The sequence below is a fragment of the Mastigoproctus giganteus genome, chromosome 12 (genome assembly GCF_048544385.1).
Source record: "Mastigoproctus giganteus isolate SK-2022 chromosome 12, ASM4854438v1, whole genome shotgun sequence".
Lineage (NCBI taxonomy): Eukaryota > Metazoa > Arthropoda > Arachnida > Uropygi > Thelyphonidae > Mastigoproctus > Mastigoproctus giganteus.
The window spans coordinates 77,397,128-77,420,157 of record NC_143586.1 but is presented as its reverse complement, the minus strand read 5'-3'; the positions used below and the strand labels follow the sequence as shown (position 1 = coordinate 77,420,157).

Sequence of the window (23,030 nt, the reverse complement as noted above, 5' to 3'; positions counted from 1 at the left end):
GTTCAGTGTTGACGAAAACGGTTTGTTCTGGAAACGGCTACCAACAAAAAGCTTTATTTCTATTGAAGAAAAATCAGCTGCTGGGTTCAAAGCAGCCAAAGACCGTTTAACGTTACTCTTTGGATCAAATGCCTCTGGTGATTATAAATTAAAATTGTTATTAGTTTACCATTCAGAAAATCCGAGGGCGTTAAAAGGTAACATAAAAATGAATTTACCTGTAATATGGAAAGCAAATAGAAAAGCTTGGGTTACCAAGAGTTATTTACTGATTGGTTTGTTAACCAGTTTTGTCCTGAAGTAAAACGGTATTGTCAAAAAAACAACTTTGAAGAAAAAGCTCTTTTGTTGTTAGACAATGCTCCGGGACATCCTACTGATCTTCACACGTTGGACACATGCATTCCTGTCAAAGTTGTGTTTCTTCCAGCAAACACAACTTCCCTGATTCAGCCATTGGATCAGGGAGTAATAGCATCATTTAAAGCTTATTATCTGCGTCGAACATTAAGCAATTTAACTGAACTAGAGGATAAAGAGGAAATGACAGTTAAAACTTTTTTGGAAAAACTACACCATTAAAAACGCAATTGAAAACATTAATAGTTATTGGAAAGAAGTCACTAAGAAATGCTTAAATGGAGTTTAGCGCAAAATATGTCCAGAAGTTGTACTAGAAGAAGAAAATAACATCCAAGAAATTATAAATAAAGTTATCCAGATGGCTCAATCAATAGGTTTCGAAAATGTCGATGAAGAGGATGTTAGAAATTTATTGAATGCAGAAGATGATGGTTTTTCAGTGGAAGATTTAGAAAATCTTGTTAGCAACGAAGACAAAGATAATGAAGACGAAGTTAAAGAAGTTCCTGCCGAAAAAGTGTTAACAACCAAAGATTTAAAAAGGTGCTTAAATGACATTGAAAACGTTTTAAATTTTTTTAGTGAATATGATCCTGATTTAGGAAGAAGTTTTATTGTTAAGCGATCAGTGTTAAATGCAATAACTCCGTATAGGCAATTGTTAAATGAAAAAAAAAAAAAAGCATAAGCAATCAACTTTAAACTCATATTTTAAAATGAGATTTCACTTTGTATGTAAGTTGACTGTTTATTTAATAAAACTTTTCTTTGTTCGAAAAAAAAGCTTTTCATTTTCTTTAAGTGGGAACGTATCCCTATTCTGGCCATAGTATTTTTACCTCTGAAAACGAAGTTTCGCTTAACGAAGTAATTTCATGGAACGCATCCTATTCGTTATTCGAGGTATGCCTGTATAAAAAAGGAGTAAAAGTAATTTCTAGGTCAAAGTAATAAAAAAAAACATGTATAAGAAAAAAAAATAATAATATACAGTCGATTCCGGTTATTTGGGACACATCGGGACTAGTGCATTTTGGCCCGATTAAGTGGCTGCCCCAATTATCCGAAGTTTCACGTAAGTAGCTAAAAATACAATTTACCCCCCCCCCCCCTTTACAATTAGTTCACTATACAATCAAATCACGTTACGACGAACTCACCATAGTCAAGTACCGTTCACTATACGATGTGCAGTAAGCGCCGGTCATTGTGATCACGTTTGTGAATTGAATTTTAATTCTATTAAACAGCGATTCTAATTAGCGAAAATAGGAGGAATATTATCCACAGGCTATAAAAGTAAAGATATATTAAGCACAAATTTACCCTTTATTACCTTACCAATTAAAAAATTAAATGATACGTGCAAATCGGAAGAATATACGTGATGATCGGAATAATTAATACGTACTGTAATATGTACATACTAACTAAACTAGTTGACACTTCTGTTCGCTGACATTTGTTGGTGGGGGCTGAAATTTAAAACAGTAAAAAGATAAGCAATCAATAACAAAGAACAGGGCACACATAAATTGCAAGTAACACAACACGCGCAAGTGAGAACGGAGTAACAAATTAGGAAGCTTTAAAAATAGGAATGAAGAGAAGATTCTGAAAATAATTTTTTTTATATGATTGAAGATTCCATGGAAGTGTAAACACATTTTACCATAATAACCCACAGAATTCCAGCTGTCGGTATTAATGCAAATTCAATAAGATCGAGTTTACTGTCCGTCTATTGCACCAACAGAAAAGCTCAATAAACAGGTGACTGCTAATTGTTTTTATTGTTTTATGGTCGTGACCTCCAGAAATCCGACCGAACTACGTGGTACGGTCGGAGACAATCGTAGGGTAATCTCCAGTGCTGAGGTTTCCTGCCCCGATTAAACGGCATTTTGTCCCAATTAAGCGAAGTAAACCCTGGCTATTTTCTCGATTGGTTTTTGTTTTTTAAGCTTTGCCCCAAATAAACGGCTGCCCCGATTAACCGGTGGCCCAAATAACCGGAATCCACTGTATAATACAAAATGGTATGATACTAAAGAAAAAGATACTGCCGCATAATGCACAACCTCTATGTAACTTTTCAAGAGCCAATCATCAAGATTGCAAGTAAATTTACTTGCAGTTTTCTGTTGTCTTATACCATTTTGTATTATATAGTATTATTATTTCTTATGTTTATTTGTTTTATTACTTTGATCTAGAAACTACTTTTACTCCTTCCTTCTTCCTTATTTCCTTTTTTATATTTCTATTCTATTCTTTGTTTATGTCAATTTTACTCTCTCTCGCTATTACTTTTATTTATTTCATTTATTTATTCTTTTATTCCATTTCTATTTTTTTTCCCACTTATTTACTTCTCTCTCTCCATTATTTTTAGGAATAATTATAATTAAATATAAAATATTTACATGTACACATGTTCTATATACACTTAAAAATTAAAACAAAGCTGGAATGAATTGAACAAAAGTTACCTTATGGATTATATTAGAAACATTACAAGTACTGTCATTTTATTTATTAGTTTGAATACTTATAAAATAAAATAATTACAAACACTTACCTACAACAACTGCTGCCCAACTAGCTGGAAGACTAAACTGTGATTCTATTACTTTGGGAAGGAATGTAGCCAGACCTGAAACCAACATTCCTGAAAGAACAATAATGAGTAAATAACTGTGCAACTAATCACACAATCACAGAAAGGGCAAAAATAAGCTTAGTTAATAGAGACTTAATTATCACATATGTCCTTATCCATATGGCCCCGGGTGCCAAGCGATTGTGATCGAGCGTTTTCTCTGTGCTTAAAGTGTGATTATCCAAAAGCGATTTAGAGTTATATTAAGTTCCTGCCTTAAGAAATTTATTTATTTAAAATCAGCTACTGTTACAAAAGTACTTGTACAGAGCAAGAAAGAAAAGTTACCTTTCTTTATTTTTCATATTTCTTTTACTAACACTTACTACTTTACGCTTGGTCACACCGGGCACTGCTCCTGCCTCCCCGTGGGGGGGCCGGAAATCTTGGCAGAAAAGCTAATCTGCCAAGGGCCAAAAGGAGGAAGCATGGACCAAAATACTTTTCCGCCTCTAGAGCCGACAAGCTCTCGGCCAGAGATAGACATTGACCATAACATGTCGCAACCCAAAAGGTTGAAAACCACTTCCTCAGCGACAATTTATCCTACATTCCTTATAATTCACTCTCTTGCAGATCAGCCTCTCAGAAAGCTCTCTCCGTTCCTTATCCAGAAACAACTGGAAAGTCTGGCAGGATCTCCTAAGACAGTCAAGAGACTACAATCAGGCGACCTTCTATTGAAAACAGTGAATTGTAAACATTCAGAGAAACTGCTAAAACTTACAAGCTTTGCTGGAATTCCAGTAAAAGTTTCTCCCCATGCTACCCTAAATACATCTAAGGGTGTTATATCCAGCTGGGATCTATTGAATGTCACGGAGGAGGAGACAACACAAGAGCTTCAAGATCAAAATTTCATTGCTGTGAAAAGAGAAAATATACTCACACCTACAAGAAATATTATTCTAACTTTTAACACGCCAAATCTACCACCATCGATAAAAGCAGGCTACTTACTCTGCCGCATTAGACCATATATTCCTAACCCACTGAGATGTTTTAAGTGGCAGAAGTATGGCCACTCTCAAACGGCGTGCAGAGGAAACCAGGTTTGTCCTAATTGTGGGTCCGCTGACCACACCCAAAGTTACTGCTTGGCAAAAGAAATGACGTGTCCCAACTGTAAAGGAAACCATCCTGCCTACTCAAGGACATGTGACAAATGGAAAACTGAAAAGCAAATCGTTAAATATAAGATAGAAAATAAAGTAAGCTTTCAAGAAGCACGGAAATTACTTACTCCCAGTATGAATAAACGTACGTACGCCAATATTGCGCAAAAAATATCAATCAGTAGCCACCCAAACTGATGTTACAGTCCCTTCAACCACCTCAATCTCTGATTGGCCTTGGACTGTTCTCTCTCAGCAACAGTCCAATGTTCCGAAACAGTTGAACCAGGCAAGTAATACTGCACTTACAGTACCAGCTACAGCTCCTTCTCCTCCCTAAGTGATTTCTTTTATATCGAATAATCTTAACTCAAATTTAAAAAAGAATATCCAAGAAACGTCTATGGACACTATTGACTCATCCAGACAAGAAGAACTGATATTAGAAATATATGCGGAAGAAGAAATGGACACCGGTCGACTATTATTCCCAAAAAAAGACAAACCAAAGCCTGAACGTCACAGGACAGTCACATTAAAAAAACAGTCAGAAGCAGCTTCTTCTACCAAACATCAGTAATGCCTTACATTCTACAATGGAATTGTAGAGGATTTCGTAGCAACCTTAATGATATTCAAGTCTTAATTAACCGCTACTCTCCAGTTGGTTTCTGTCTACAGGAAACCTATCTAACTCCGCAAATTTCCACCAACATAAAGAACTATGCCATCTATCGGCACAATTGTAATACTTCAAATGCTGCCTGTGGGGGTATGGCCACCTTGGTCAGCTCAAAGATCCCGACCAAGCAAATTGTTTTGCAAACTACAATTGAAGTTGTCGCCGTGCGTTTGATAACCCAGATTGCTTTAACACTGGTATCAGTCTATCTCCCACCAAGTCATACCTCCTCTTACCAAGATCTTGAAAACCTGCTAATGCAATTAGTACCCCCTGTCTGTCTCTTTGGTGATTTCAATGGCCACAACCCCTTATGGGGATCGACAATATTAGATATACATGGCCGATTAATTGAAACCTTTCTGGATAAGGAAAACCTTACTATTCTTAATACTGGTGCACCCACTCACATACAACTACCAACTGGACAAACCTCTGCAATCGATCTATCAATATGTTCCCCGATTCTGTTTCCAATTATAGAATGGTCTGTTATGGACGATCCCATGGGTAGTGACCATTTTCTGATTATTTGTGATCTGCTCACTGCACAACCATCATTAGCCATACCCTGCAGGAAATGGAAGTTCTCTCAAGCCAACTGGGTCAAATTTCAATCAGTTGTTAACCGTGGATGAGCAATATATACGAACACAGTCGGTAGATGAAGCCAGAGATGATATCACTTCACACCTACTATCTGCAGCTAAATGTTCAATTCCATTGTCGAATCCCCAATCCCGACGGCACCTTAACTATTGGTGGAATCAAGAACGCACAATAGCTAAGAAGTTAAAAAATAAAGCGTGGAATTTATTTCATAGATCCCCAACCACAGCTAATCTTATCAATTACAAGAAACTAAGAGCAAAAGCACATCGCATTCAAAGAGAAGCAAAGAAAAATTCTTGGATTCGGTTTGCATCTACCATAAACAGAAACACTAACTCCAGGTTAATATGGAAGAAAATCAAGCAGATTTCAAGAAAATTTCCAACCACCCCTTCACCAATTCTTTCATGGAATGGACAAGAACTATCTGCTCCTCAAGACATTGCAAATGCCTTGGCTAAAACTTTTGCCGAAGTATCTGCGACATCAAATTATTCTCCGGATTTCCAGAAAATAAAGACCAAGACTGAACGAGCCATCAACTTTCGAACCTCAGTTTTCTTTCCATATAATCAGCCTCTTCAATATCATGAACTTATACATGTCATTAAAACAACACGCAACAGTGTCGCTGGGCCAGATGGAATATCTTACATTATGTTACAAAACCTTGGTGACAGAAATTTACAAATACTGCTGGTCTACTATAACCGGATATTTATGGAAAACATTTATCCCAGCTCTTGGCATCATGCCACAATTCTTGCCTTTTTGAAATCCAGTAAAGATCCTACCAGTCCTAACAGTTATAGACCTATTTCTCTATCCAGTTGCCTCGGTAAATTACTTGAAAAAATGATCCATAATCGCCTTGTTTGGATCATCGAAACGCAACACCTAATTAGCAATAATCAGCATGGCTTTCAAAAGAACAGGTTCTCCTTAGATCTCATGATCAAAGCTGAGTTTGCAATTTGTAATGCCTTTGTGAAAAATGAACATCTTGTTATGGTTTCCATAGACATAGAGAAGGCATCTGATACTACCTGGCATCGTGGCATTCTCAGTGACCTCCATGCTCTAAGTCTATGAGGCAACCTTCCTATATTCATCAGGAACTTTCTCAGGACTCTTTCGTTCCAAGTTCGATACTGCAACTCACTTTCTATGACATTTTTACAGGAAGAAGGAGTGCCACAAGGGTCCATACTGAGTGCAACCCTATTTGCCCCAAGAATCGATTCCATCACAAAAGATCTTCCAAATACTGTTGAGACCTACCTTTATGCCGATGATCTCTATTTCTTGCCATTCTCGGAATATGAGATCCATTGAACGGCAGCTGCAGATATCTTTAAATAAAGTCCAAAGGTGGGCAGAGTTAAATGGCTATCGTCTATCACAGCAGAAAACTGTTGCAATCCACTTTTGTAATCAACGGAAAATGCATACAGATCCCGAACTTCAGATGCAAAACTTTACCGTTCCAGTGACTAACAACGTCAGATTCTTGGGATTAATCCTTGACAGGAAACTAAATTTCCTTGAGCACATTAAATCTGTGCATATATCCTGCCTCAAAAAGCTGAACATACTAAGAGCTTTATCTGCCTTGTTTGGCCCCGGGTGCCAAGCGTTTCCGTGGCCAAGTGATTCTCGTGCAATTAAAAAGCGTTTTTTGGTAAGCGACTAGGTTCTCTTTTGTTTTCTCCTTTACTTATTAAACCTTTTCATTAAGTAGCTTCATTTTCTTAAAAACACTTAAGAAGTGAGCCCAGAAGAAGGAAAGTACCTTTTTCTTTAATTTAGTACTTCTACTAACTAAACTAACCTCTACGCTTGGCCACAAGCGGCACTGCTCCTGCCTCCCCGTGGCGGGGCCGGTAACCTGGGTGGTAAAGGTAAACCCCCAGAGCCAAAAGGAGGTAATATGGATACAAATAGTTATCCACCTTTAGAGCCATTTTGCTCAAGACAAGAGACTTCTGAAATTGACCATGACTGTGTTCACCCAAAAAGGCTGGCCCCGGGTGCCAAGCGTATTTCGAGGCCAAGCTATATTCTTGCGATTTATAAAGTGCTCTTGATAAGCGATTGAAATTATATTTTACGTTCACATTTCTATAAACAGTTTTACTTTAAAAACAGTTCTATACTTGAAAAGTAACAAGTAGAACACAGGAAGGAAATACACCTTTCTTTACATTTTCCTCTATTTATATTTTTACTAATTAATTAACACTTCAACCGCTTGGCCTCCGAGCGGCACTGCTCCTGCCTCCCCGTGGCGGGGCCGGTAACCTGGGGAAAAGTTATCCTCCAGGGCGAAAAGGAGTAACGATGGATATAAATGACTATCCACCACTAGAGCCTTCAAATTCAAGGCCAGACATGCCAAATGATGATGACCTAAACCATCCAAAAAGGCTCCGAAGAGAAGTGCAGAGCAATGAGATGCCAAACTTCCTTGTAATACATTCGCTCTCCAACCAGCCTGTCGGAAAATTATCACCATTTGTCATCCAAAGATTTTTGGAATCCATTGCTGGTACACCCAAAATGGTTAAACGTCTGCAATCTGGAGACCTCCTAATCGAAACAGCCTCCTCAAAACATTCAGAATGGCTGCTTAAAACAACAACCTTTGCTGGGATACCCGTATCTATAACTCCCCACAATACGTTAAACTCGTCAAAAGGTGTCATAACAGAGTGGGACCTGATTACAGTATCTGAAGAGGAATTAGTACAGGAACTGGGCAATCAAAAAGTAATTAGTGCAAAACGTATAAAAACCAAAAAAGATGGAAATCTTGTTCCAACCCGATCCATAATTTTAACATTCAGCACCCCAGACTTGCCATCCTCAGTAAAAGCTGGCTATTTAAACTGCCGAATACGGACTTACATACCTAATCCTCTACAAGCTTTAAATGCCAAAAATATGGACATTCGCAACAAGCATGTAGAGGTGATGCCATTTGTCCAATCTGTGGTTCCAAGGAGCATACACAAACAGACTGTTCAGCCTCAAGTCCCATTTGTCCCAACTGCAAAGAAAGTCATCCAGCCTTTTCCAAATCTTGTGAAATGTGGAAAACGGGCAAGAAAATCCAAAAATATAGAATAGAGCACAAAGTTGCGTACCCCGAGGCACGCAGACAGGTTATGTCGACCATGCCCAGTCGTTCATATGCAGCTCACACTCGAAGCTTTAATTCAACAGCAGCTCAAACCGATGTATCCATACCTCCCTGCACATCTCTAGCTAACTGGGTTAAAAACACATTATCAAACCCTGTCAAAGACACACATCAAATTAAAATCAGTGAATCAACCAACACTCCAATCAGTATCCCAGTTGAGACTCGGAAAGTCCCGCATGACAAAGAAAAACTGAAAACTACTAAACACAACAATAAACCTGAATCATCCACTGGTAGTATGGAAGTAGATGTGAACCCAGATCATGAAGAACCAATACTAGAACTTCACGCAAACGATACTATGGATACCGGTCGCCCTACCTTCCCGAAAAGAGACCGAAAAAAATCCTCCTCAAACAAAAAACAGTCAGATGAATCATCCTCAACTAAACCAAAATGACCCACAGCATTTTACAATGGAATTGCAGAGGCTTTCGTTCAAACACAGACGATATTCAATACCTAATTAATCAATATTCTCCGGTTGCCTTTTGTTTACAGGAAACTTACCTAACCACACAAATTTCTCCTTCGATAAAGAACTATTGCATTTATCGAAGAGATCGAAATACCGCTAGCGCTGCCCATGGTGGTGTGGCAATCCTAGTAAATTCTAAGATCCCAACTAAACATATCCCACTCCAAACTAATATAGAAGCTGTTGCTGTTCGTATAATTCTCCATAGTGCAATAACACTAGTCTCAATATACCTACCGCCAAACTGTACTAACTCTTTAAAAGATCTTGAAGACCTCTTTGTACAGATACCTCCACCTCTCTGTATATTAGGGGACTTTAACGGGCACCACCCATTATGGGGCTCTCCTAAATTGGATAGACGAGGCCGACTAATTGAAAGTTTTTTGGATGCATTAAATCTCACTATACTCAATACAGGTGCACCGACACACGTACAGCTTCCAACAGGACACACCTCAGCAATAGATCTCTCAATTTGTTCACCAGTACTAGTCCCAGCCATAGAGTGGTATGTAATGAACGATCCCATGGGCAGTGACCACTTCCCAATAGTATGCAACTTTCTGAAAGCAAAGACTCCTTCAATTCAACCCTGCAGAAAGTGGAAATTTGTCCGAGCAGACTGGGCAAAATTTCAATCATCAATTGACCTCGATGAGGAAAAAATCCGCCTCCAGCACATTGATGATGTGACAGATTACATCACGTCGCATCTTCTAAATGTGGCTAAAGACACAATACCAATATCAAATCCGCCGGGCCGAAAGCATTATAATTACTGGTGGAATGATAAATGCACCACTGCAAAGAGAGCAAAAAATAAAGCCTGGAATTTGTTTCGGAAATGTCCGAGCACAGTCAATCTCATTAATTATAAGAAATTAAGGGCAAAAGCACGCTTCATACAAAAACAAGCAAAGAAAGAATCCTGGACCCGTTTTGCATCCACTTTTCACAGAAATACCGATCCCAAAATAATATGGAAAAAAATTAGACAGCTGTCTGGTAAGTTTCCTACCATACCTTCTCCAATCCTCTCCTGGAATGGAAAAGATCTCTCTAATCCAGTAGATATAGCCAATGCTTTAGGCAATACTTTTGCGGAAATCTCAGCAATGTCAGCCTATACTACCTCATTCCAAAGAATTAAAAACACTAAAGAAAAGCATGCTATTCATTTTCAAACTACCCGTCTTCTCCCATATAACAAACCTCTGCAATATTCTGAACAGCTCGCAATGGTGCTGCTGGGCCAGATGGGATTTATTATGTCATGCTACAACATCTTGATGACAAAGCTCTGCGCTGCCTCCTGGTCTTTTACAATCGCATATTTTTAGAAAATGTTTTTCCAGCATCTTGGCATCACTCTACAATTTTGGCATTCCTGAAGCCTGGAAAAGATCCATCCAACCCAAATAGCTATAGACCCATATCTCTCTCAAGCTGCCTCAGTAAAATCCTTGAGAAAATTATCCACAGAAGACTTGTCTGGATCATTGAGTCAGAACATCTAATGAGCCATTGTCAATATGGCTTTCGCCAAAACAGATCATGCTTAGATCTTATGGTCAAGGCCGAATTTGCCATCCGTAATGCTTTTGTCAAACATGAACATCTAGTAACGGTTTCAATAGACATAGAGAAGGCTTTTCATACCACCTGGCGGTATGGTATACTTAGTGATCTTTACTTTCTCGGACTACGAGGCAATCTTCCTATATTCATTCAGAACTTTCTACATACTAGATCATTTCAAGTTCGATATCAACATGCCCTTTCCCCAACTTTCATCCAGGAAGAAGGTGTTCCACAGGGATCAGTACTGAGTGCCACTCTTTTTGCTCTGAGAATAGATTCTATTACTAAGCAGCTTCCAAATACAATTGAGACTTACCTTTATGCAGATGACCTTTCCATCTCTTGTCATTCTCAAAACATGAGGTCTATTGAAAGACAGCTTCAGATATCACTTAACAAAATTCAACAATGGGCGAGCCTCAACGGCTATCGGCTCTCACAACAGAAAACAGTTGCCATCCATTTCTGTAGACAACGCAAACTTCATCCAGATCCTGAACTTCAAATTTCTAACGTCTTTGTCCCGGTCACCAGCAACATCCGATTTCTAGGATTAACCCTTGACAATAAGTTAAATTTCCTAGATCATATTAAAAATGTACGGACTTCATGTCTAAAAAAGTTAAACATACTCAGAGCTTTATCTGCCCAAACATGGGGTGCAGATCGTACTTCTCTGCTTCGGCTATACAGGTCATTAATCAGATCCCGCCTTGATTATGGAGCTCCCATCTACGATTCTGCCAGAATGAGCGCATTACGCTGGCTTGATCCCATTCAACACAGTGCTTTGAGGATTGCACTTGGTGCTTTTAGAACGTCGCCCAAACATAGTCTCTATATTGGTGCTCATGAGCCCCCATTATCGTTACGTAGAAAAACACTGTTACTAAAGTATGCCGTTAAGATACAAAGCTGTGCCTCGCATCCGATTCAGTCATATTTGTTCAATCCACTACTAGAAAACCTCTTCAGAAATAAACCTAGCATAGTAAAGCCAGCTGGTCTTCGTCTCCTTGAACTGATGGAAGTTTGGAATCTTTCTGTTCATTCCGTACAACAGGTAGCAACCTGCTGTCAACCACCATGGGCTTCTCTTCCTCTGGTGACTTGTGACACTTATCTCTGCCAATGGGGAAAAGACATTTTACAAGCATCTAATATTATACAACTTCTTGCAGTTCACACTCAAAGATATAGTGATTTTTCCCCAATTTATACAGATGGCTCTAAATCAAATTTCCCCTCAACGTGGGCACCTGTACGTGGTGAGGGGACCTCCCAGTGATGCTGCTGGGTTTCCAGATTAGCATCACTGGGATCTAACGCCCATACCTTGGTTCCAGGGTTACATCTTTGGAATCCGGCGTGTGCAGCCGTGCGCCGCGACCCGTGGAAGCGGAAAGGGGGATCCTGGTGGTTGAGGGGCCCAGCCTTAATACACCACTTTGGCCCCTGCTTCGACAAGACGGGCGGTCCCGGACCGGCTCGACTGGGATCAATCGGCGGGTGGTTCTATACTGCTAGGGTCAACTGCGTTCCAATAAGTCTCCCTCCCTTTGGTCCTGGGACGGGATAAAGACTTATTGGTAACGTGGGTATGGTGTTCTAAGCGAACTCGGCGTCCCATTCGTGTACGCAGTACCTGCTAGTTCACGGGTGGGCGCCCCCTCGTAGGGCTCCGTGGTGGGTGAGGTACTTAGGCATCAGACATTTTTTCTTTACTCTCATGAGTAATTTAAATCCTTCTTCTGGGGCCCCAACAAGGCCCCTACCTAATCGATCGTTAGATGAGAGTGAAAGTAATTCAGCTAAAAGAGCCAGAACTGAGGAGAAAACAACATCTGTGACACCTCTTTTCCTCATTCTCCATTCCACCGGAGAGCAGTCACTTGGGAAAATGTCACCCTTCTTCATCCAGAAAGGATTAGAAGGGATGGCAGGTTCACCCAAATCCGTAAAACGGCTGCGTTCTGGAGATATTCTAATAGAAGCATCAAATGTAAATCAAGCTGAAAAGTTTTTGAAAGCCACATCTATAGGGGGAATACCCATCATCACAACCCCTCACAAAACTTTGAACTCTTCAAGAGGTGTGATATCAGAGTGGGATCTTCTTCACGTTTCTGAAGAAGAGATCTGCTCTGAATTAAAAGAACAAGGAGTAACAGCTGTCAAGCGAATATCCATGCGTAAGGATGGGAATCTTGTCCCTACCCGAGTTCTCATCCTAACATTCAACACCCCAAGGCCTCCAAGTTCCATCAAGGCAGGGTACTTAAACTGCCCAGTGAGGATTTACGTTCCAAACCCACTGAGGTGTTTTAAATGTCAAAAGTACGGCCACTCACAAACAGCTTGTCGTGGTAACCCTGCCTGTGCTCGATGTGGTGCTAAAGATCACGAGAGCAAGGAATGTATAGCTCCTAAGCCTAACTGTATTAACTGCCAAGGAGAGCACCCTGCATACTCTCGAGCATGCCAGCGGTGGAAGGACGAAAAGGAGATACAAAAGTTAAAAACGGAGCTAAACATCTCCTACCCAGAGGCCAGAAAACGCATACAACCAATAAATAGCGGAAAGCCTTCATATGCTCAGAAGGTTTCTGCGAAGTGCACTATCGGTACACAAACAGATATGACTATACCACCAAGAGAGTCATTCACGCCGATTGCACGCTATTTATTGAGTTCACAAAAGCCCACCACAAAAACACAATCAGCTGCTACTCCAATATCCGTACCTCCTAGTGCTCCACCACTAACAAAACCAAGTGGTAAAAAAGAGCAACCAAAATTAACAGAATCAATGGATGTAGAGGACAAGGAGGTACCGGACGATTCAGTCTTGCAACTCTTCGTGGAGGAAGAAATGGACACCGGACAGCGTCCATTCTTCCCCAAAAAAGATAAAGCCAAGACTGATAAAAGTAAGCCCTCAGCACCTCGGAAGCCGCCTGATGGACCCACCAAGCCAAAATAATGGCTAAATTCCTACAATGGAATTGTCGTGGATTCCGGCGAAATACAGATGATATCAAGGCCCTCCTGCAAAAGCATGAGCCAGTTTGCTTTTGCTTGCAGGAGACATATCTAAAGGCAAATGATGATCCTACCATGCATAACATCACAATCTTTCGTAAGGATAGAATTGCGGATGGTCCTGCTCATGGAGGAGTGGCTATCCTTGTGAGTAATCAGACCCCAGTTCAGCCTTTGCTAATTACAACCAGCATAGAGGCTGTTGCAATTCGCCTTACATTGGGATTTTTATTAACGGTCTGCTCTATTTATTTGCCACCTGGGACTGACATCTCCCAGGAAGACCTTGATGATCTTCTAACGCAGTTGCCACCCCCTTTCTTACTTCTTGGGGATTTTAATGGACATAACACCCTGTGGGGTAGTGCTAACATCAATGGAAGGGGGCGGGTCATAGAGCGTATGCTCAATGACAATGCCCTTTCCCTTCTAAATACTGGAACAAACACCTTCTTCCATATGCCTACCCGTACTTTTTCTGCCATTGATCTCTCTATCTGCTCCCCTTCTCTACTCCCATCACTCACTTGGGAAGTGGAGGAGAATCCATACGGAAGTGATCACTTCCCTGTGATAACCTTGTTACACAGTGGGAGACCATGTCTTCCTTTTAGGTTACCACGGTGGAAGTTTGATCAGGCTGACTGGAATGCCTTCCAACATCAGGCAAATTTTGACCTCAGTACAGTCAGTCAGGAGCCTATCAATGACGCAGTAACGTACATCACAGAAATCATTGTCCAAGCAGCTGCGAATGCTGTTCCAAAAACATCTGCCCGGTTTCCACCATTTCCCAAACCTTGGTGGAATTCACAATGCACGGCAGCAAAAAAGGCTCAAAACAAAGCGTGGGGGATATTCCGTCGATATCCTACCACTTGTAATCTAATAGCCTTCAAGCGTGCACGAGCCAAAGCACGCTACATTCGCCGTCAGAGTCAAAAGGAATCATGGATCCGTTTTACATCATCTATTAACCAGGCTACCAATTCTAAGGTAGTCTGGGATAAAATCCGGAAAATGAAGGGAAAATATACATCCCACCCTTCTTCAATCCTAGATTATAATGGATGCGCTATTGCAGATCCAACTGCAATAGCCAATGCTCTTGGGGAAACATTCTCTAACATCTCCGCAACATCTTCGTATTCCCCAGAGTTCCTGGTCCTGAAACATAAAATTGAAAAGCAGGCACTTAATTTCAAGTCCAAGGGCCTCTATCCCTACAACGGGGCATTCACTATGCAGGAACTGAAGAGAGCCCTCACTCTTTCTAATGCAAGTGCTGTTGGACCAGATGGCATCCATTATGAAATGATTAAACGGCTTTCACCAAAATCTATGGATTATCTGCTCCTTCTTTATAACAGAATCTTTATTGAAGGGCAGTTTCCGGACTCCTGGCGGAAGGCAATCGTCCTTGCTTTTCCTAAGCCAGGAAAGGATCCAAAAGTCACCACCAATTATCGTCCTATAGCTCTGACTAGCTGTCTGTGCAAAATCCTGGAGAGAATGGTTAATTCTCGTTTAATATGGTACTTAGAAACAAATGACCTTCTCTCCAACATCCAGTGCGGCTTCCGAAGGAACCGATCCACTTTGGACCATCTTATTAGATTGGAAACATCCATCCGGGATGCTTTCCTAAAACGCGAACACTTGGTGTCGGTGTTCTTTGACATGGAGAAAGCGTATGACACAACTTGGAGATTTGGCATCATAAAAGATCTGCATAGCCTTGGTCTTAGGGGACGACTCCCCATTTTTATTGAAAACTTTTTAGCCGATCGATCTTTCCAAGTTCGTGTGGGATCCTCACTCTCTCGTTCCTTTAGCCAAGAGGAGGGAGTACCACAGGGATCAGTTTTAAGTGTCACGCTTTTCGCCATCAAAGTAAATTCCATCACAGAACAACTTCCTCCAACCGTAAACGGTGCCCTCTATGTTGATGACTTTAGCATATTTTGTCAGTCATGCAACATGAGGGTTATTGAAAGACAACTGCAGAAAGCCATTGATTGCCTCAACTCCTGGGCACTTGAAAATGGTTTCAGGTTCTCGCCGGAGAAGACCGTTTGCGTACACTTTTGTCGTAAGCGTAATCTTCATCCTGAACCTGAATTAAGGCTCGGACAAAATGCTATTCCAGTTGCGGCGGATACAAAATTTCTGGGACTCGTATTTGATAAAAAGTTGACCTTTCTTGATCACATTCGTCAACTCCGCACCAAGTGCACAAGAGGGCTAAATATCCTCCGCTCTCTCTCCTCTACATCTTGGGGAGCAGACCGATGTACCCTCCTTCGGCTTTACCGTGCACTTGTGCGATCCAGACTAGATTACGGGTCCCTGGTATACAATTCGGCCAGAGACAGTGTACTTCGGTGGCTGGATCCTGTCCATCATCTGGCACTCCGTACCGCTATTGGAGCATATCGAACATCTCCAGTCCAGAGCTTATACGTCGAAGCAAACGAACCGCCGTTATCGCTTCGTCGTAAGCAGTTGTCTCTAAACTACGTTTTCAAACTGAAATCCCTGCCAGACCATCCTACGTGGCTATCCGTTTTTGAGCCACGATGGGAAAATTTGTATAACACACGTAAGACTGCCAACCGACCTTTTGGTATTCGTGTCCAAGAGCTACTCAAAGAATTTAATATCAAGGTAGACAAGGTTGCCCAAACACCGAAGCAACCCCTTCCACCCTGGCATGCTCATTTCCCGGCATGTGACTTGTCACTTAGAAATTGGGGAAAGTCGGACACTCCATCGTCTGTCTACCTGCAGCTTTATTCAGCACACCGAGCTGAATATTCTGACTTCGCGCCAGTTTACACAGACGGCTCGAAGTCGGAATCATATGTGGGATCTGCTGCTGTCTTTACAGACAGCATTACATCAGAGCAGATTCCCTCTGAATGCAGCATATTTACTGCAGAGCTGCTCGCTATAGAGTTAGCCTTGGATCACATTAGTAAATGCGAATACCAACGGTTCATTTTGTATACCGACGCTCTCAGCGTGTTACAGGCTTTAATATCTGTGAGATATAATTCTCATCCAGTTCTGTCTAGCATTCAGCAGAAGATTCACTTCCTCCGAGAACGTGAATATGATATCCGCTTCTGCTGGATTCCCAGCCACATTGGGATTAAGGGAAATGATTTGGCTGACAATGCAGCCAAATCAGCAGTTCCCAATAATAATCGCTGCCTGTCAGTCCCTTATACAGACTGCAGGCGAATAATACACGAAAAGATACACTCCCAATGGCAGGATTCGTGGAATAGACAGACTGCGAATAAATTATATCTTATAAAGCCTTTAATTGAACCGTGGCAGTCTAGTCTGCGCAGGAATCGTAAAGAGGAAGTTGTTCTCGCCCGGACCCGCATAGGACATAGTCATTTGACTCATTCGTTTTTGCTGAGGGCTGATGACCCTCCTATGTGTGAGTCCTGTGGCACAATTTTATCAATTAGACACATTTTAGTTGACTGTCCAGATTTTAGCAATATCCGTTTTACCGCTTTTAGCCATCTGACTGAGCCGTATACACTCAGTCAGATTTTATCTGACAATGACAATGTGTCTGCTATTTTTAGCTTTTTGAAAGCAATAAACGTTTTTAATCGTATTTAAAATTCATGTTATTATTATTTCGTTTATTGATTTATCATTGTAATTAGATCTGGACACGGTGGCCTAATTAATTAGGTCACTGAGATGTTAAATTTTTATATATTACCTGGTCTTGGCGCATTATAGCCTTAGATGCTAATGCGCCAATAAAACCAAACCAAACCAAACCAAACTAAATCAAATTCAAACGTTGGAGCAGCTGCAGTGTTTCCGAATACCGTTATTTCAGTATCGCTTCCACCTGAATTCAGTATCTTCTCAGCTGAATTATATGCAATTAAACTGGCCTTACAAAATCTCTGTGCTGATCGATCTTTAAAATCAGTTATTTACACCGATTCGCTTAGTTCAATCATGGCTTTATGTAATTTCTAAGATAAAGTTCACCCTGTTATAGAAGAAATACGAAGCATATTACTAAAAATTGACGAACGCCGTCAACAGGTCATCTTCTGTTGGATTCCAGCACATTCTGGTATTTTGGGCAATGAACTGGCTGATAAAGCCGCAAAAATTCCAAATAGCTTAGACTTAACTAATATCCCTGTTCCGCCACCAGACTTTGCAGTAGCTATTCAAGCTGCATGCTTGTCAGAATGGACAAAAATCTGGCACTCTCAAACAAAGAATAAATTCTTTCAATTTAAACACGATCCAAAAAATTGGTGCTCCAGTATCCGTACATCAAGACGAGAAGAAGTAGTCCTATCAAGGGCAAGAATAGGTCATACCCATCTAACCCATCTTTATTTACTTAGAGGAGACGATCCACCACAGTGTCCACATTGCTATATAAATCTGACTGTTAAACACATACTCATTGACTGCCCCTACTATAGACAAGACAGAGCATCAACCCTGCTATCACTGGTAAATCTTAATAAACCAATAACTTTAGAGAATCTCATTGGTGACAAGGCAAATATTTTTGAATTTTTCAACTTTCTGAAGCAGATTGGACTTTTAAATCTTTTCTGATTTTATAAAAATTTTTTGATTTCCCTATATAAAAAATGAATAGGCGCATTATAGCCATAGTAGTTTATGCGCCATTAAACACCCATAACAACAACAACAACAAAACCATAAAGGCTTCGAAGGGAAGCAAAATGTCAAAATGATATACCAAATTTCTTGGTGGTACATTCGTTATCTGCCCAACCTGTAGCAAGTTATCACCATTCTTGATACAAAAGTGTTTAGAGTCTATTGCAGGGTCACCAAAAATGGTGAAGCGACTACAATCCGGAGACCTCCTGATCGAAACAGCCACCTCTAAACATTCTGAGCGGCTGTTAAATACAACATCTTTTGGGGGACTAACGGTATCAGTTACTCCCCACAGAACCTTAAATTCATCAAGAGGTGTGATCAGTGAGTGGGACCTAACTTCAGTCTCCGAAGAAGAACTATTCCACGAACTTAGTAGTCAAAAGGTAACAAGTGTAAAAAGAATCAGGACTAAAAAAGATGGGAATCTAACTCTAACTAGAACCATCATTTTAACATTCAGTACTCCAGACTTACCATCCTCAATCAAAGCTGACTATTTGAATTGCCGTATTAGACCATATATTCCGAATCCCGTTCGTTGCTTCAAATGCCAGAAATATGGTCATTCACAGCCGGCATGTAGAGGTGAGTCCATCTGTCCCATATGCGGATCTAAAGACCATACTCAAGCTGATTGCTCAGCGGCAACCCCTGCGTGTCTAAACTGCAAGGGAAGTTACCCTGCCTTTTCCAAATCTTGCGAGTTATGGATTACAGGGAAAAAAATTCAAAAATATAAAGTAGAAAATAAAGTTACGTTTCCTGAGGCACGTAGGCAAGTTATGTTGAGCATGCCTAGCAGTCGATCCTACGCTGTTCGCACTAGAAACAATAAACTGTTTCAAATAAAACATGAGCTACAGCCATGGAAATCGAGTCTTCGCAAGAATCGGCATGAAGAAGTCATTATATCCAGATCACGCATTGGACATACACATCTTACGCACAATTATTTACTCACCAAAGCAAATCCTCCAGAATGCCTTCACTGTTCCTGTCAACTCACTGTAAAACATTTCCTTATAGAATGTCCACAATACCACATGGCGCGACAATCAGCCTTCCATCTCCCTATAAATTTCCAAGATTCTCTGACCTTATCACAAATCCTAGGCGATAACTCAAACATTGAAAATATATTTACATATTTAAAATTAATAGGATACTTTGATCAGATATAAATCATATTTAAGAAATAGAAACGTCCTTGTCACTAAACATTAATAGATAGGCGCAATATGGCCAAAGTTGCTTTTGCGCCAAAAAAACCCAACAACAACCAACCAACCAATCGCACTAGAAACTATGTATCTACTGGAGCACAAACAGATGTATCAATTCCGCCTAATACCTCAATGGCTAATTGGCTTAAATCTACTCTTTCAAATTCAAAAAAAGAAAATCCTCAAAATAAAACTAGCGAAGCTACAAATACCCCAATCAGTATCCCTACTGATACTCCATCGGTCCCATATGACACAGAGCAAACGAAATCTGACACAGGTTCAAAACAAATGGAAACTCCTACCAACAGTATGGAAGTAGATGAGCGTTTAGATAATGGGGAACCCATTTTGGAACTCCATGCAAATGACACCATGGATTCTGTACTCCCCTATTTTCCGAAAAAAGATAAAATAAAACAAGACAGACCGAAAAGTTCCACTTCTAAAAAACAGTCAGACCAATCGACCACAACTAAACTCAAATAATGTCTAATATCATACAGTGGAATTGCAGAGGACTAAGAAGCAATTCTGACGACATAAAAGATTTACTGATTAAATATAATCCGATAGGAGTATGTCTACAAGAAACTTTCTTATCATCTCAAGCTTCACCAAAATTTACAAACTATACAATATATAGAAAAGACAGGATTTCGGAGTCTCCTGCTCGCGGAGGAGTAGCTGTGCTTATAAAATCAAACATACCGTCCAGGCGGCCCCGGGTGCCAAGCGTTTCCGTGACCAAGCGATTCTTGCGTGTGTATAAAGCGTTTTTCCTCCAAGTGACAGAGTTTTACTTGTTTTTCTCTTAGAATTCAAATTTTCTGTTAAGTAGCTCTACTTACTTAAAAACACTAAGAAGAGAGCCCAGAAGAAGGCAAGTACCTTTTTCTTTAATTTAGCTAGCTGCACTAACTTACTAACTCTACGCTTGGCCACTAAGCGGCACTGCTCCTGCCTCCCCGTGGCGGGGCCGGTAACCTGGGTGGTAAAGGCAAACCCCCAGGGCAAAAAGGAGCGATCATGGATAGAAATCATTATCCAAACTTAGAGCCTTTGAGCTCAAGAGCGGAAGATTCTAAACCTGACCATGACTCAAGTCAACCTAAAAGACTGTGAAGAGAAGCAGAATGTCATGATGATTGCCCAAACTTCCTGGTGATTCATTCCCTATCTGCCCAACCTGTGGGTAAGTTGTCATCATTCTTAATTCAGAAAATCTTGGAGTCAAATGCTGGATCACCAAAAATGGTTAAAAGACTGCAATCCGGAGACCTTCTGATAGAAACCGCCACCTCTAAACATTCTGAGCGGCTGTTAAAAACAACATTTGGTGGGTTGACAGAAATTACTCCCCACAAAACACTAAATTCATCAAAAGGTGTCATCAGCGAGTGGGACCTAATTACAGTCTCCGAAGAAGAACTACTCCAAGAACTCAGCAGTCAGAAAGTAGTAAATGTAAAACGGATCATGACGAAAAAAGATGGAAATCTTACTCCAACAAGATCCATCATTCTGACATTTAGCACTCCAGACTTACCATCCTCTATTAAAGCTGGTTATTTAAACTGCCGGATTCGACCATACATCCTGAATCCTGTTCATTGCTTTAAATGTCAGAAATACGGCCATTCCCAGCAGGCTTGTCGCGGGGAAGCCATATGTCCCATCTGTGGCTCTAAAGATCACACCCAAGTGGATTGTTCAGTCAAAACTCCTGTTTGTCCAAACTGCAAAGGAAGCCATCCAGCCTTTTCCAAAACTTGTGAGCTATGGATAACAGGAAAGAAAATACAAAAATACAAAATTGAAAATAAAGTCACGTTTCCTGAGGCACGTAGACAAGTTATGTCGACCATGCCTAGTGGTCGTTCTTATGCAGCTCGAACTAGAAACTTTGTTTCTACTGCAGCTCAAACGGATGTATCAGTTCCGCCTTACACCTCTCTAGCGAATTGGCTTAAAGTTACACTTTCAACCTCTAAAAAAGATAATCCTCATAATCCTCCAAAAAGGCCTCGAGTGCCAAGCGTTTCTAGTGATCAGGCGACATCTCTGCGATTATAAAGCGATTTCTAAAGTGATAGTGATACATATTTATAGAGTTTAAAGAAAATTCTCTATTGTACATATATATATAGTTGCTGAAAAGTACCAACACAAAGAATCCTAAGAAAGGAAAGACACCTTTCTTTTATTTATTTTCTAGTTCCTAACTACTAATCAACTTCTGCTTGGTCACTAGGTGGCACCGCTCCTGCCTCCCTGTGGCAGTGCCGGAAACCTGGGAGGAAAAGCTCTCACTCCCAGGGCTAAAAGGAGCAAACATGATTGATCCAAATATCACAACCACAGATCCCAAAGATCTGTCTCCTTTGAGTCGGAAAAATGAGGATAATGAGACAAATGTTACCAAAAGACAAAAAAAGGACATAACATCGCTTCACGCACCTATAAAGCGATTTATTCAACATCAGAACAGCCATTGGGAAAACCGTCGCCATTTGTAATCCAAAAATGCCTAGAAAGTGTAGCTGGAACACCAAAAAATGTCAAGAGACTGAAATCAGGCGACATTTTAGTCGAGACAGCCAATGCCAAACATGCAGAAAGACTGCTTCAGATGAGAACTTTTGGAGGATCCCAGTAGCAGTCTCTCCCCATAACAGCCTAAATACATCAAAAGGAGTAATTTCTGAATGGGATCTTATTAGTGTCTCAGAAGAAGAAATTAAAAATGAGCTAGAAGATCAAGGTGTCATTGCTGTGAGAAGGATTAATGTAACTAGAGATGGTATACTTACTCCAACTAGAAATTTGATACTGACCTTTAACACTCCCAAACCACCTACATCGGTAAAGGCCGGATATCTAAATTGTAACATCAGACCATACATTCCGAATCCTCTCCGCTGCTTTAAATGCCAAAAGTATGGTCATTCACAAATGGCATGCCGTGGAGTTCATATCTGTTCCAACTGTGGATCTCAAGATCATACCAATCAGAACTGTCCAGCCGAGCAACCAAAATGTCCAAATTGTAAGGGGGATCATTCCGCCTATTCTAAGAACTGCGAATTCTGGAAAAGAGAAAAGCAGATTCAACGATATAAAGTAGAACACTCAGTCACATACCAAGAAGCTAAGAGAACTGTACTCCCGACTATTTTAAACAGACCTTCCTATGCACAGGTTATAAAGAATCGGCGTACAATAGAGATGCAAACAGATTTCACGATTCCCCCAAAGAAGTCTATTTCGGATTGGGCACGAGGTCTACTTATCACATCCCAGCCAAAACAAAAAGAGAAAGTCACAAACACACCACTATTTGTACCTCCAAATGCAAAACACTCA

At 40.6% G+C, this 23,030-nt stretch overlaps 1 protein-coding gene across 2 annotated transcripts in view; it reads right to left on the bottom strand.

Annotated features, from left to right (window-relative positions):
- Window positions 1-23,030, bottom strand: part of LOC150077208 (solute carrier organic anion transporter family member 4A1-like) — a 748,389-nt gene that overhangs the window by 331,202 nt on the left and 394,157 nt on the right. For both annotated transcript variants that reach the window (XM_090386038.1, XM_090386039.1), the window contains one exon: window positions 2,945-3,034. In XM_090386038.1, the coding sequence (XP_090242164.1) occupies window positions 2,945-3,034 (90 nt within the window). The remainder of the gene's footprint in view (window positions 1-2,944; window positions 3,035-23,030) is intronic.